General features: G+C 37.7%; 1 protein-coding gene and 1 long non-coding RNA gene across 4 annotated transcripts in view; both read left to right on the top strand.

Annotated features, from left to right (window-relative positions):
* Nucleotides 1-2,770, top strand: part of LOC141729162 (uncharacterized) — a 31,949-nt gene extending 29,179 nt beyond the window's left edge. For both annotated transcript variants that reach the window (XR_012580438.1, XR_012580439.1), the window contains one exon: nt 634-2,770. This is a non-coding gene — a long non-coding RNA (uncharacterized LOC141729162). The remainder of the gene's footprint in view (nt 1-633) is intronic.
* The window catches only part of CPE (carboxypeptidase E), a 57,270-nt gene that overhangs the window by 35,517 nt on the left and 8,183 nt on the right, over nt 1-13,570 (top strand). For both annotated transcript variants that reach the window (XM_005486294.4, XM_074541206.1), the window contains exons 2-6: nt 2,777-2,973; nt 4,550-4,717; nt 5,645-5,762; nt 6,784-6,966; nt 13,094-13,233. In XM_005486294.4, the coding sequence (XP_005486351.1) occupies nt 2,777-2,973; nt 4,550-4,717; nt 5,645-5,762; nt 6,784-6,966; nt 13,094-13,233 (806 nt within the window). The remainder of the gene's footprint in view (nt 1-2,776; nt 2,974-4,549; nt 4,718-5,644; nt 5,763-6,783; nt 6,967-13,093; nt 13,234-13,570) is intronic.

A 13,570-nucleotide genomic window follows, 5' to 3' on the forward strand; every position in this document is an offset into this window, starting at 1 on the left:
ACCAGGGAAACCATGAAGTGCTAAGGTTGAATGAGCTGATTGCTGGCACCCTTGGCTTTTGAGGTGTCTGTTAGCACATGCAGTGGAGGAGCAGCAGCAGCAGCAGCTGGTTCTTTCTGGTGCAGCAGTGGGTGTGGAATGCTGGCGGCACTGCACTGGTGAAACAAATGAGTTTTCCTAAGGTTTTTGGATACAGTATAACATTTAGTACTTATATTGAGCAGAAACACAGTGTTTATTTTGTTCCTGTGCCTAGAATTAAGAAAGTGCTTGGGCTGGGAGCTGAAGGAGGTGTGAACAGGTATGGACCAGGCATCCTTGTCTTCTGCAGCCAGAGGATGGATGGGAGGTGGGTTTCTTGGCTTCAGAGACAGGGATAAGAAAATGCCCAAGGGAGATAAAATATAAATACAGAATTTCCATTTTGAAGCAGGGTTTCAAATGTTATTCAGTTTTCTGTTATCTTTTCCTTTTCATTCTTTTTACATTTGCTTTTTGATACTTTAATCTTTAGCTCTTGATTTGCTAGCAGAACTAATGAATTGTGCTGACACCTCATTGCTAAGAGGATTCTTTGAATACTGGTTTCACATTTTGTGTTATGAGTTGTGTAATTTTTCTTTATCACCCCAGAAGCTGTCATTGCTTCCTTTCACTGAAAATCAGTCCCCTGTTTGTGGTGTTGGGAAGTACTGTTCTCCTGACCGAGCCCTCTGTGATGTGATGATTGGTATGTTTGACCTAAGGAAAATGGAGCTGATCTCTTCAATCGCTTTTCATAGGAAACATTTTCTATATTTCCAGTGACTCAGTAGCTCTTCCTGGCTTATTTGGGATGGGTCATTACTACTGAAGATCCAAAGCTGTACTCTTGGCTCACTGTGGACCCCGTGTGACTGTGTCCATGAGCCCTTACAAACACTGTTAATGATTGCTTTGGGGTAAGGCCAAGTAATACCCTATGGGAAACATATGTTTCTCTTTACTCATTTGAACCAGGCCTGTAAAATTCAAGTGGGTGACAAAGTGGGAGATAAATGCACAGGTCTGGCAATCAGAAGAAAAAGTTTCTCCTTCAGGCTTCCTTAGGTATGTCCTAGGGAAAAGCACAGGTGCAAAATGCAGCTGTGGTGGTATTTAGGGGAGTAACAATTTTGCCTGTTAGCTTGTGAAGCATTTTCCCCATAAGTAACAAGCCAGTGTACATGTGTGCGAGTATTCTGAGTTCATGTGATGTGCAGTGCTGCATATTTCATTATACAGATCCATCTGTTTTATGGGATCAGGTTGATTGCGTGGTCTGATTACTGTTGTTGATTAAAGCTCTTGCATTCCCTAGTATTAGCAGATAGAAAGAAACAGTAAATAGGATCTCAATGCCAAAAGAGGAAATGGAGGGGTTTAGTCACAGTAATGGCGTTCTGTCTGTCAGATAAAGTGAAACTGTTTCACACAAATTAGGGAAACTTTTAAACCTGTCTAGCAAAACATTTCAGAGATGAATCCATATTTATAATACAAATTTAGCTGGAAGGAAAGCCATGGTATTAATAGCACTGTATGTGCTAGCATCTTATCACTGGATTAAGGTTAATGAACACAGACTGAAGGGTTGTAAGTAGATATGGCTGCATGCTTGATTAGCAATTACTTAGGTGTTGTTTGTGTAACATTTTTCCTGCCTTGAATTTGTCCCTTTAATAGTGCTAAAGGCTATCACAAAGTGTGGTTGAAGACTATCCAGAGCCTACAATTAACTGAATGTTTGATTAAAGCAGTTACAACAGGACTACATTTCCAAATGAAAAGCATAAGGGAAAAGGAGCTTCAGTCTAGAAGATAGCATATTCCCCATTTTAGTTCCTCTTGATCTTGTTTAGCTTTTTATATGTACACTAAAACCTCTCTGGAATGAGAGCCCAAAATGTAGTCTTTTAATAGGCAAATTCTTCACTGCTCCAAAAGACGTACATTGTGTGGTTTTCATGTCCATGGTCATAAGAATGATAATATTTAGCAATTGGGAATATTGGATGGTTTTTTTATACAGAGAATATCTATTTGTTACACATTCTATATGTTCTACAACATATATATATTACACATTTAATATGTGTATTGCATGGTTATGTAATATGTACAAAATTTACATTAAATATACAATAAGCATTAAATATAGACTATATGTATGGAATATTTAAGCATTGTATTTAATTCTCTTTATTAGAATGTTAAATGGAAATTGTTGATTTTATGAGTTAGGTTTTGCACTTGGCCCACAAAGTCTGAGTGAATATCCAAAACACCTGCTAAGATTTTTAAATCACTGTGATCAACAGCTGGTTGTGGCCTTGCTTTCATGAAAGAATTGCAGTGTAGTAGAATGAACTTTACCTAATCTTGGAGAGAACAGTTAAGATAAGAAGCCCTGCTAGTGTCAGTTTATATATTTTAAAACTAACTAATCAAGACACGTTTTTGTAGTATTGATGCATCAACCGCATTAGATCTCCACAGTAGTAATATTAATGTTGGTGCTTAGCATTTATTTTGGCACACTGTGTTGTCCTCTGTTGCTCTCACTCTGCCTTTAGCAAACAGCTGAATATTAATTAGCATTTGTTAAGCCATGGTTTACAAGGAGTTTTGAAGCTTCCTGGGGATGTCATGCCCAGCTGTAGTAAGAGTCATACCCACATCTCAGGGGTGCTGCGTGATCTGGTCCATGGGTGATTTTTATATGTTGTTCTAAGACGTGTTCTTCTTTTTCTTGCAGGAGAGCCAGAATTTAAATATGTTGGGAATATGCATGGGAATGAGGCTGTTGGAAGGGAGTTGCTCATCTTCTTGGCACAGTACCTGTGTAATGAATACCAGAAAGGAAATGATACTATTATCAACTTGATCCATAGCACACGTATCCATATCATGCCATCTTTGAACCCAGATGGCTTTGAGAAGGCAGCATCCCAGGTTTGTAAGGCTCTGTGTGTAAGAATACCTATCAGCTTTATCATAATGGCTCTTGGACTAAGAGTTTTACAGATACATGGACTCCTGGTGGCAGCTGTTGGATGGAACAACAAAACCAAAGTATTTCCGAATAGTACTGTAGGCTTGTTATGTTTAACAAGGAGCTTTTGTGCTTGACTTTTCAACAAGTAGCCTTCTCTCCTGTGATTTAAAAATATAATTATGCTTATGTTTAATGCATGTTCTGTCACTGAGTTCACTGATTGAACTGCTTCTTAAAGACTTAACTTCCTAAATAATAAAGAAATTATTCCTAGTAATAAATGATGTTTCAAAAGTTCTAGAAAAGTGAAAGTTTGTTTTCTTTTAGGATACTCCCATGCAAATACACCTAAAAAAATTATTCATGTTCACCAGAGCTTAGTCCCCAAACAACAAGCATTATGAGCCATCTTATTAACATTAATTACTTTTGATTCTTAATTTCATGCATGAAATACTTTAATTAAGGTATTAGTCAAGAAAATGTAGTATGCATTTTAGGGCGATGACTCAGTCAAGAAACATATAATGTATTAATGTATAATTAGCAAATGAAAGTCAAATACTAACCCTGTTATACAGATTCTGGTCAAAATACAGATTTTGTATTTTGTTATAAACAAAAATAAGAATTTCCTTGCTTACAAGGTATATTTATTTTTTAAATTAATATTGAAATGTTGAAAGTTCTCAAGTTTTCTGTTTATGATTAAGTAAGTCAAACCTTATTAAGATCTTTATTAAACTGATTGTCATGAAGTCTTTAAAAATACGCACAGACTCTTTATATTTGGTCATACATCTCCCCCTCGTGGCAGTGAAGCAGAAGCTGTCCTCAGATTGGTGAGGCATTTTACTACTTTGAAATATCTCTCTCTCTAGAGGTTCACAATATCTCCTTAGCCAAAGTACACCTGCTTTTATATGGTTGTCTAAGATTTAAATATGCTAAGACTTGATTTAGAACTGCTGTTCTAATTTAGAATATCTTGATCCTGTACACAGAGTGTTACAGTATATTCACTATACCCCAAATTAAAATCAGTAACCAAACTTAACCTACCTTAAAGAGTACTGACAGCTTACAGAGCGAAGCTAGGGAAAGCTATGCATTCTGAAGGCATTTCCTTAATGAAATCCAAAACTTGTTGTAGAGAATCAGTTTAAAGAAATAATTTTGCAAAAATTCTAATGGCTACCATTTCAGTGAACAAGGCTGTCAGACACAATAAAAGATTCAAGTAAAGCTTGAGGTCCTTCTTTACCCTGGAAGTTATTTAGAGGAGCTTGAAACAATGCAAACATTCCTTTGGCTTCCAGATAAGCCTACAGGTGTTGTGACTCTCACTACAATGAGATCAGTAATTCACAGTCAGGGCATGTGGCAATGGGGAAAAGCCAAATCTTGGGGGGAGACACCCCTGGCACTGAAAAATCTGATACTGCTGGTAATTTTACTCATCCTTAGTCCAAGTGTGCCATTCTCCTGAATCTACTCATCTCCCTTCTCTCTGTGTTCCCTTTCCTCATTTAGCCTGGTGAGCTGAAAGACTGGTTTGTTGGTCGAAGCAATGCCCAGGGGATAGATCTGAACCGAAATTTCCCTGACCTTGATAGAATAGTTTACATTAATGAGAAAGAAGGTGGCCCAAACAACCATCTTCTGAAGAACATGAAAAAAGCTGTGGACCAGAATCCCAAGGTAAGTAGGGGCTGAATGTTGGGTCACTGACATGCCCATCTCTTCCTTTTATGTAAGCAAAAAGTAGTGACCCCTAAGAGCTCTGTGTATGGTCTTTATTGTTCATGTTGTTCTGAGTATTTTGTTCATTTAGTTAAATTTTTCCATCTGATGCTTCTTGATTTGTTTCCTCAAAATGGATTGCTGTAGTGTACTTTTTTGTTCCGTCTTAATCCTTAGACAGTTCCTCAGTCAAAAGGTATCTTATAATTTTTTTGTATTGCCTTCTCTCTTGATTTTAAGCTGATTTTCCAAATATTCTGCATTTTTACTATTGCTAGAAATTCACTTGTGTATTGTGCTTAATTATATTGCTAGCCAGATAGCTATTCCCACATATAACACATGCATTTTTGTTAAGTTTAGGCCTTGAATATGCAGCTGTATATCTGGAGGGATTTTTATCTTCTTGTGTTTACCCCCAGAGGAAGTTCTAGAAAACTGACTGTTGTGACTGCAGTCCCATAGGACTGTGGCCTTAATAGCTGTGTTCTGGCTTAAAATTCAAAATATTAATAAAGTAATTTTGCTTTCTATGCAGAGAAAAAACTGCACCAACATTTAAAAAAAATATTTTTTATTCCTTTATTTAAAATTGAGTAGGCTTTTTTATCCATAATGAGAAGAAGTAAAAGATTGAGATTGCTTTTTTTGTAGTCTCATTCTGAGATAGCTGACACCAGTTTTGGACTTATATTAATCCAATTAATGTAATTATAAATCTAATGTAAGGACTGACTTAATTTTCTCTGGAGCCAGAATAAAATTGCTGTTCACTTAACTGTCTTGCAGAGTTTATGTGGTAATAATTAAGCCCACTGTATTTAATTGAATGTTTCTACATTGGATTATCGATTTGTAACTGCTGGTAATGCTATTCTATTGTAGCTTGCTCCTGAAACAAAGGGTGTCATTCACTGGATTATGGATATTCCCTTTGTGCTCTCTGCCAATCTTCATGGAGGAGACCTTGTTGCAAACTATCCTTATGATGAGACTCGGAGTGGTATGTAAATACAGGTTAACATGAAATAGTAGGAGATAGAAATTTCATTCTATACTTATTTCACTGGTAGCTAAGATCCACTTTATAAACTGTGCAAGCGAATCCATAAAACGCTGCAAAACCATATAAAAATTGAAAAAAATTATAAATGTTATTTATAGCCATTGTTTTGTAATGACTTATTTTATCATGCTAATCATGTGATTAAAGCTAGTCACTGTATGACGTATTTTCTAGTTTTGAAGATAATAGTTTGTTTCAGTACAGAAATTATGTAATGCCTGAGGGAATCATAGTTCCTCAGATATATTAATCAAGGCAACTTAGCTCTTAAATTACCTGGGGCTGTTTGCACCATGTTTAAATGAAGTGAGAAAGATGTATCTGGGTTAAGGTTTCTTGCACCTGTAAAAAATGAATTTCTGAAAGCAGTAGTGTGCTGACAGAAACAATTATTACTGTTGCTGTTTTCAGTATTGGTCTCTTATAAAAAGGATCACGTGGCATAGATGTAATCATAAAGTACACAGCAATATTAGTTTGGTTTTTTATGCTACTGTGGGATGAACGCCTGACTGAAGTTTCATGAAATTATATTATTTGTGATTCTCTTCTTTCAGTTGACTGTATCGCGTTTTAATTGCAAATCCTTCTAATATCCAACTATAGAACTCTTTAGGGAAATCTGTGTTTCTGAACTATGTGTTCTTCTAAAAAAATATCTAAAGCCTAGAGTAGCTTAGGTTTTGTGGTCCATTTTTAAAGTAATATTTTCATAAATATTGAGACTCTTGTGATGAGCCATTTTAAAGATAGGGCAACAATTGCTGAAGTAATGGGGAAATGTTAACATTATAAAGATAATGCACTATTAACTTGTGATGCTGTAGGACGCTTCCCTGTGTACATAGTGTTTTCAGGCACAATTCTGCTGTGCAGTGCTGATGATCTAAATTGTGAGCCTAGTCACTATGACTGCCCTTTAAATAATTCTTGTTCCTGGGATTTTTCTCCTCCTTAGGCAGCGCTCATGAGTACAGCTCCTGCCCTGATGATGCTATTTTTCAAAGCCTGGCTCGCAGTTATTCTTCCTTTAACCCTGCCATGTCTGACCCGAACAGACCACCGTGCCGTAAAAATGATGATGACAGCAGCTTTGTGGATGGAACAACTAATGGTGGCGCGTGGTACAGCGTCCCAGGAGGTGAGCCCACCTACAGCAGTCCGTGTCACTGCTTATTCTGGCCTTGAGTTATGTTCTCCACAACTTTTAGTCTGGTTGAGGCTAAATCAAAGGCTGATCACTCACCACAACTATAAATTCTGATAAAGCCCACAGTGATAACTATTAAAATACTCCTTTTTATGGTTTTTTGTACAGCGTTTCTTCAGGCTCCAGGTCATTGCAAATTTAATAGTTCTACAGTGGGCAAGTGATGGCTCTGCTATCATGAAATATTAGGAGAGTTTTTTTGGGGAGGGAGGGGTTAAGAAAAGAGTGAAAAATCCCCTGACAAACCCTCAACAGAGCAGGCTCATTTGAACCTCAATAATGAAAGCATCCAAGCTGAAGGAAGCAGGGGAGCCTGGTTGCCTGATTTTGGAATGTCATAGAAAATGGGAGTTTGGCCTTGGATTTTAATGGCAACAAAACCAGCCATGAAGATGCTTGCATTTGCATCTCCATTCTTTGTGGGTTGATTAGTGTCTGATTCTGCCCAGTTGCTGTTTTCCAAGGCTTTGGTAGAGACTTCTGTGCTCAGAGGAGCAGCAGAGCTACTGCAGGCATGTCCAGACTAATTTTCCAGAAGTCCAGAAGAGGAGCATGAAATGAGACATTTTATTCCTTTCTATTAAGAATTTTGATATCTTTGTAAACTGAGCCAAACAGGTCTTGGGATATCTAAATCTTGGAGTGTTCTGCCTCTGCTCAACTTGGAATGAAAACTGAGCTGAAGATTTCTGAGCCAGCTTGTGTTGGAGTGATTTGCCTGTTATTTGGCTTTGTTGATTTATGCTGGATAACTTTGAACACACATAACTGTTTAATTCTTTGCTTTTCTCTTGATATTCAATCACAGTCTCTGGATGAATTTTAAATTTTTACGTGAAGTGAATAGGAATCTCTCAAAGCATTAGACAGCCTAAGTGGTAGCCTAACTCTGCTTGTCTTACAGTAAAGGTGGTACTAAAAGAAGAAAATATTTAAGCTCCTGTGAAGAAATTAGAAACAGAACAACTGCTAGTGCTCACACAGCCAGTGATCACCAGGGGCTGAGTATGAAGTAAAATATTGACATTTCTGAATGTAACTAAAACCTCAAAATATCTCTTTGTATGAGGCTTTTCAGACTTTGAATTGGAACCATTAAAATTCTTGAAAAAGTTCTTGGAACCATTAAAACTTGAAAACTGAAGTTTGCAAAAGCTGAAAAATATTAATATAAACAGTTAAAATATAAAATTAGTTAAAGTTTGTTTAAATTTAGCTTAATGAAATATTAAATATTATATATAAAAATGTAGATATATTTAACTTATTTTTCCTTAAGAAAATGCTATGAAAAGCAGTTTTTCCATTGTTTTGATGAAATACTTTGATTCTGATTAAATGGCATATGGCAAAGACACATTTTTCCATTGGAAAAAGTCTTTGGAAATTTCATTTCCTCTTTTTGGAACTTATTTTAAGCTAGATTGCTAATTTCCCAAGTGAGGCCTTTCTTTTTCTCATATTTGCTAATAGGCAGGAATGCTAGTTCTAAGCAGGATCTCTCATCCTAATATGGTGCAACTAATAAAAAATAGAGAGACAACAATATACTTTGGACCATACAGATTGAATCTGTTATTGGGGTTTTTTTTCAAGTGCAGAAATCAGCTGGCAAGCTGTGACTTTTGAACAAAACCTCTGTGGTGGTGTTTGCTGACTTAAAAAACAAATGTAATTCAGTGAGAACAGTTCTGCTCTTTCTATGTCTAGTGCTAAGGAAAATGACTAAACACTGCTCAGTTCACGTGAAAATTTTCTGGGAAGTTTTAATATTAAAAGTTCCATCTAAAACACAAAATGTGGCAATTCAGTTGTTGATGGTATCCGTGATCTTTTGCTGTCCGTATGGCAATGAACTCCAAGTAAGCAGCAGCATAAACTGTTGAAAAGCCATTTATGTTGTTTTAGGGCAAGTATTCCACTGTACATCCTTACCAGAGTTAGAAATATAAGAAATGAAACTCTGAAGGCCTTGTCTCATTGCATCTGCTCCTGTTGGAGCTAAGCTGGTACTTCTCTACCTTTGCACCCTTGGGTTCCTTTGGGCTTTTGTACTCCGCTTTCCCCTTTTCCCTTCCTTTCTCACTCTTCTACTGAAGATTCCTTTCTGCACCAAACACAGCTCCAGTATCCACTCCTGCCCATTTTCTGTCTCTATCCCTGGCCATCTCCTAGGTTCTGCCTTTGACAGTAGGAAAAGATGATTTTTCATTTGAATTAATTACTATAGATGCTGTTGCCCTACAGAGCTCATTATGATGCCCCAGTTGTGGAACATCAATTCTTTGCCATATAATTGATCCTCAGGGCCTTGTACCTTTTATAAAAGACAGGTGGGCCAGCAGCCATCTCCACTGGTTCTTCAGTCTGCAGGGGTGGCGGATGGCTCTCATGTGACTGTGGCTTGCTTTTCATGGCTTTCTGCATTGAATACCTGGATTCTTTCAGTAGGAAGGCTGAACATCTGTGGCAGAGACATCTGGTGATAGTCCTTTGCTCTAACTGGAAGTAAGGAGGAGCCCTCCATTGCATTCATGCTCTGCCCTTCCCTTTTGTCTGACCTCAGGATTTCCTCACCAACCTCATGCAAGGTGGCAATTCCCCTTTCTGGCTTTTTGGGTGGAGAGGGTGGATGATGTAGAGGAATATTTGACTTTTTCTTCTCTCTCTTAATTACACTTTTTGTTAGGTTTTTCTCAACATTACTGTTTGGCAGTTACTTCCGTCTGCAGAGCAGGGGTACAGAGAAAATTTTCCCCCAAGAGCACCTTTGTGCCAGGTCTGAGGCCATGATGCTATTACACTTGTAGTAGTTGTTATCTGTAATGAGCTGATCCCTGTAGGTTTTTCAGAGGCAGCAAGCCAAGGCAAAAAGGTCATTCTTCTGTGCTCAGGAATGGCTCTTTTAGCCATCAGACTCTGGGGAGAAAGAAGTTTATACACAAAAACCACTATGTTTTTAATGGAGGCCTTCTCTGTATCAGCATGTAATTAATGATTTCACTCATGCGCAGGAAAGCCAAACTAAATTTGCAGAAACAGCTTTAATTTTTGGCATTTCCTTAGCTGCTGACTGTATAACTTTTCAACATCCTTAATGACTTTTTAACGTATCCTTTGTGTAGACTACCTATCTGGAAGCAAAAATGAGAAGAACAAATAGTAATCAATTACTACCTAGCCACATGCCTGCTCTGCTTTTTCTGTCATTACAGAGTCACCTGAGTCTAATCAGATTTGTGTCATTACAAAAATAACTTTTCAAAGCAGCTTACTTTGCTGTACCATTAGGCTATTGTTTAAGTGTCTTTTTTTAATTTTCAGATACTCTCAAGTCACCCTTGGCACTCAGCTAATTATTGGATTACCAGTTTTGCCAGCAGTGTTAGGGTTTTTTAGGATTTTGCTAAACACTAATGTAGGAAGCATTCATGTTCTCCCCATTCAAGTACATCCTGTCCTCCTAAAGGTCTTTTCTATGTGAAGAAGCTGATCTAACTTAGTGCTGTAGCTTGCAGCTCAAAGTCTTAAGTAATTTTGATGCCTGGATGCCAGGGGCACACTCTGCATTCCACTTTATTCACAAAGCTTGATGTTCCTTTATTAAAACCTGAAGAAATAGTTTTTTCCCCATATTCTAAGCTTACTTTTGTAAGCAGTAACATAAAGATGCTATAGTCTCTCAGCCACTGGAGCAGTGCAACAGAGAACTTTTTGTGTTCTCAGTTTCAAATTCCTACTGGTGGTCAGCAATAAAGGGCATTCATTGTTGAATCTCAGTTATATCTGATGTATCTAAGCCTCTCTGATCTTCAGAGGGCTGTTCCTGTTAAAGTGTGAGAAAGTCAGGGCTACACTTGGTCACAGTGCGAGACTTTGGGAGTGTGATGATGTACATGCATGTGATTCATGCCATGGATAGGGCACTTCAGGGACTTGACCAGGGACAGTGAAGTTGCTGCAATATTTGATAAAATCATTAGAAATGTTTTGGTTTCTTGGATATTGCACCCAATCACCATTGTGAACAAGGAGGTAAAGAGTGCACAGCCCAATGCACTCCAGATTGCACATGTGGGAGGCTGTAGTTTAGTTCTTGGCCAGCTTCATCCCATTCATCCCATTGTCCCAGAGATACAAAAGATTAATTTTTTTCAGGAGCCACACATAAACCTTGGACAAGGCCAGGCCCTGGGAAATAAACTCTAGGATATGGACATTGTGCACAAAACTGGAAAATATATTGCTTTTTTGTGATTCTGAGAAACTAGGGCATCCTCCCTGAGTAATACTTTGGGAAGAAAGAGAAATTTTCTGAGAATTGGAACAGTAATGGTCTAGAATTACTGTCACTACAGTAAAATTACATTGTGCCCTTTGGCTCCCTGTTCTCCTCTTCATGCATTCTTTCTGTCTTTTAGAAGAAGTACAAAAATCAGAAAAAGCAGCATTATCCAGTGTCCAGAACAGATGTATGATAGTCAGCCCTGCTGTCAGGATTTTACTTATGACTCCACTGCTCTCTTGCTGTGTATTGCTGAATGGACCATCTAAGAATTCTGCCTGCTGGAACATCAGAGCCATGCCTCCCAGGAGCCTTTGCCTTCTGTGTCCTCATTCTTCTAAAAAAAAAAAAAAAATAGAAAAAGTGTTAGAAAGAAAAAGATTCTTTTAGCAGTCAGAAAAATCCCTGTGCCTGTCAGTAGTTGGGAGTCTTGTTGCCTGGTTGGCAGAAAAGAGTCTCTTCACCTTAGTGAGCTGGCTAAATCCCACCTGACTCAGTGTGTTTGCCATCCTTGGGTTCTCTTTGGGATGTGACACCAGCACTCTGGGCAGTTGTGGACCCATGAGCAGCTCTGGTGCTCAGTGAAGTGCCTCAGGTCTCATGTGCAGCTTGCATGGGGGAACGCAGAGCTGCATGGACAAGCTGTGCTAGGAACACTTCTGAATCCCTCAGTGACCTCCATGGGGCTGCTCAAAAGGCATGATGGCTGCTTCCTTTTCAGGCCTTCATTTGAGAATCCACTGACTCTGCTAGCTAGACAGACTGGGGAGGGATGGTCCTTCATCAGCCTCTGCAAAACATCTATTTATAACCCTCCTGGGGGTGGCCACTATCCTCTCTTGGTTGATCCAGCTACAAAAACCTGGAAACCTCCTCCTATTTTGGTTGACCAATTTAAGCAAATAGCCAATATACCCACGTAGTAAGATGGGTGGCTCAGAAATGTAAAAGAATTAATATTTTCCATCAAGTTTTTATTCTTAGTGATGATGCCACTATACTACTTATGCTTTAAAATTTCAATTATTAAAGTTGCATTTATAGTGATGCTTCTCCTCTCTTTCAAAAGCTAGCTAATATTGATTTTACAGAGTTGGAGAAACCCTATCCATAGAAAAATTTTAGTATAAATACATTTTATAGGAAGTTTTATTTTGTATTTTTTTGGTGGAGAATATTTGAAATCTTTGCAGATGATTGAATCTATGCAGCAAATCTTGACAAGGAAATGTTTTCCATGTAAAATGTTATAATTTCAGAAAAAACTCAACATATTTTTGACCCATCTTTATAAATCTTTTTTTCAATGTCATTTTATTATGTTTAGTTTGCTTTATAATTAATTGTCATTCTTCTTGACTTACAAGGTGAGCATCTTTTTTGGTTGTTTTTTTTAATATGAAAATATTTTAGCCATAGTCTAAAATAATTTTCTTTCCCAAAGAGAAGAAATGTCATTTATATGTCAGCTATCCAAAAATGTGTGAGTTAAAAGTATACTGGTCACGTGCAGCATCAAATAGAAGTATACAGCCTATTTATCAAGGCCTTTTTAAACTTTCCCTGGCAAGAAAATGTATTCTGGAATTATTTGTCCTATTGGTTTCTCTGATTTAAAGTTTCTGAATTCAAAATTAAACAGATGGATTGGAGCTGCATCAATTGTATTAATAACTGTTCTTTTCTTAGTAGTCCCAGCATTTCATGTGTCCCCCCTTGCTTACTTCAGAGTAACACAAAATGCATCACTGCCTCTCTTTTCTGGCATTGCAGGAATGCAGGATTTCAATTACCTCAGCAGCAACTGCTTTGAAATCACAGTGGAGCTGAGCTGTGAAAAATTCCCACCTGAAGAAACTCTGAAGGGCTACTGGGAGGACAACAAGAACTCTCTTATAAATTACATTGAACAGGTAACAGAGAAGAGGATGCCAAAACCAGCTATTGTGCATAAAGCTTCTAAACTTTGTGCTTTGTGAATATCTAATTCAAAATACCGTATTAATCCAGATGTTGCTTTAATTCGTATTTGTCTCTGTGGTAGTAAATCCTGTGTGATATTTCTAAATAAGTGGAAGAAGAGTGGAAAAGAGGGATGCATTTACAGTATGGAATCCTTCTCACCCTACTTAAACTGTTGCAGACATTTGATTTAAATTATTTGTGTTGGGTTCCTCAATGGAAAAAAATACAAATCTCCACAGTCTATGACTGACTGCCCCCGTGCTGGTGTGTGTGCTCAGAGAGATG

This window comes from Zonotrichia albicollis, chromosome 5, assembly GCF_047830755.1.
Source record: "Zonotrichia albicollis isolate bZonAlb1 chromosome 5, bZonAlb1.hap1, whole genome shotgun sequence".
In the NCBI taxonomy this organism is placed as follows: domain Eukaryota; kingdom Metazoa; phylum Chordata; class Aves; order Passeriformes; family Passerellidae; genus Zonotrichia; species Zonotrichia albicollis.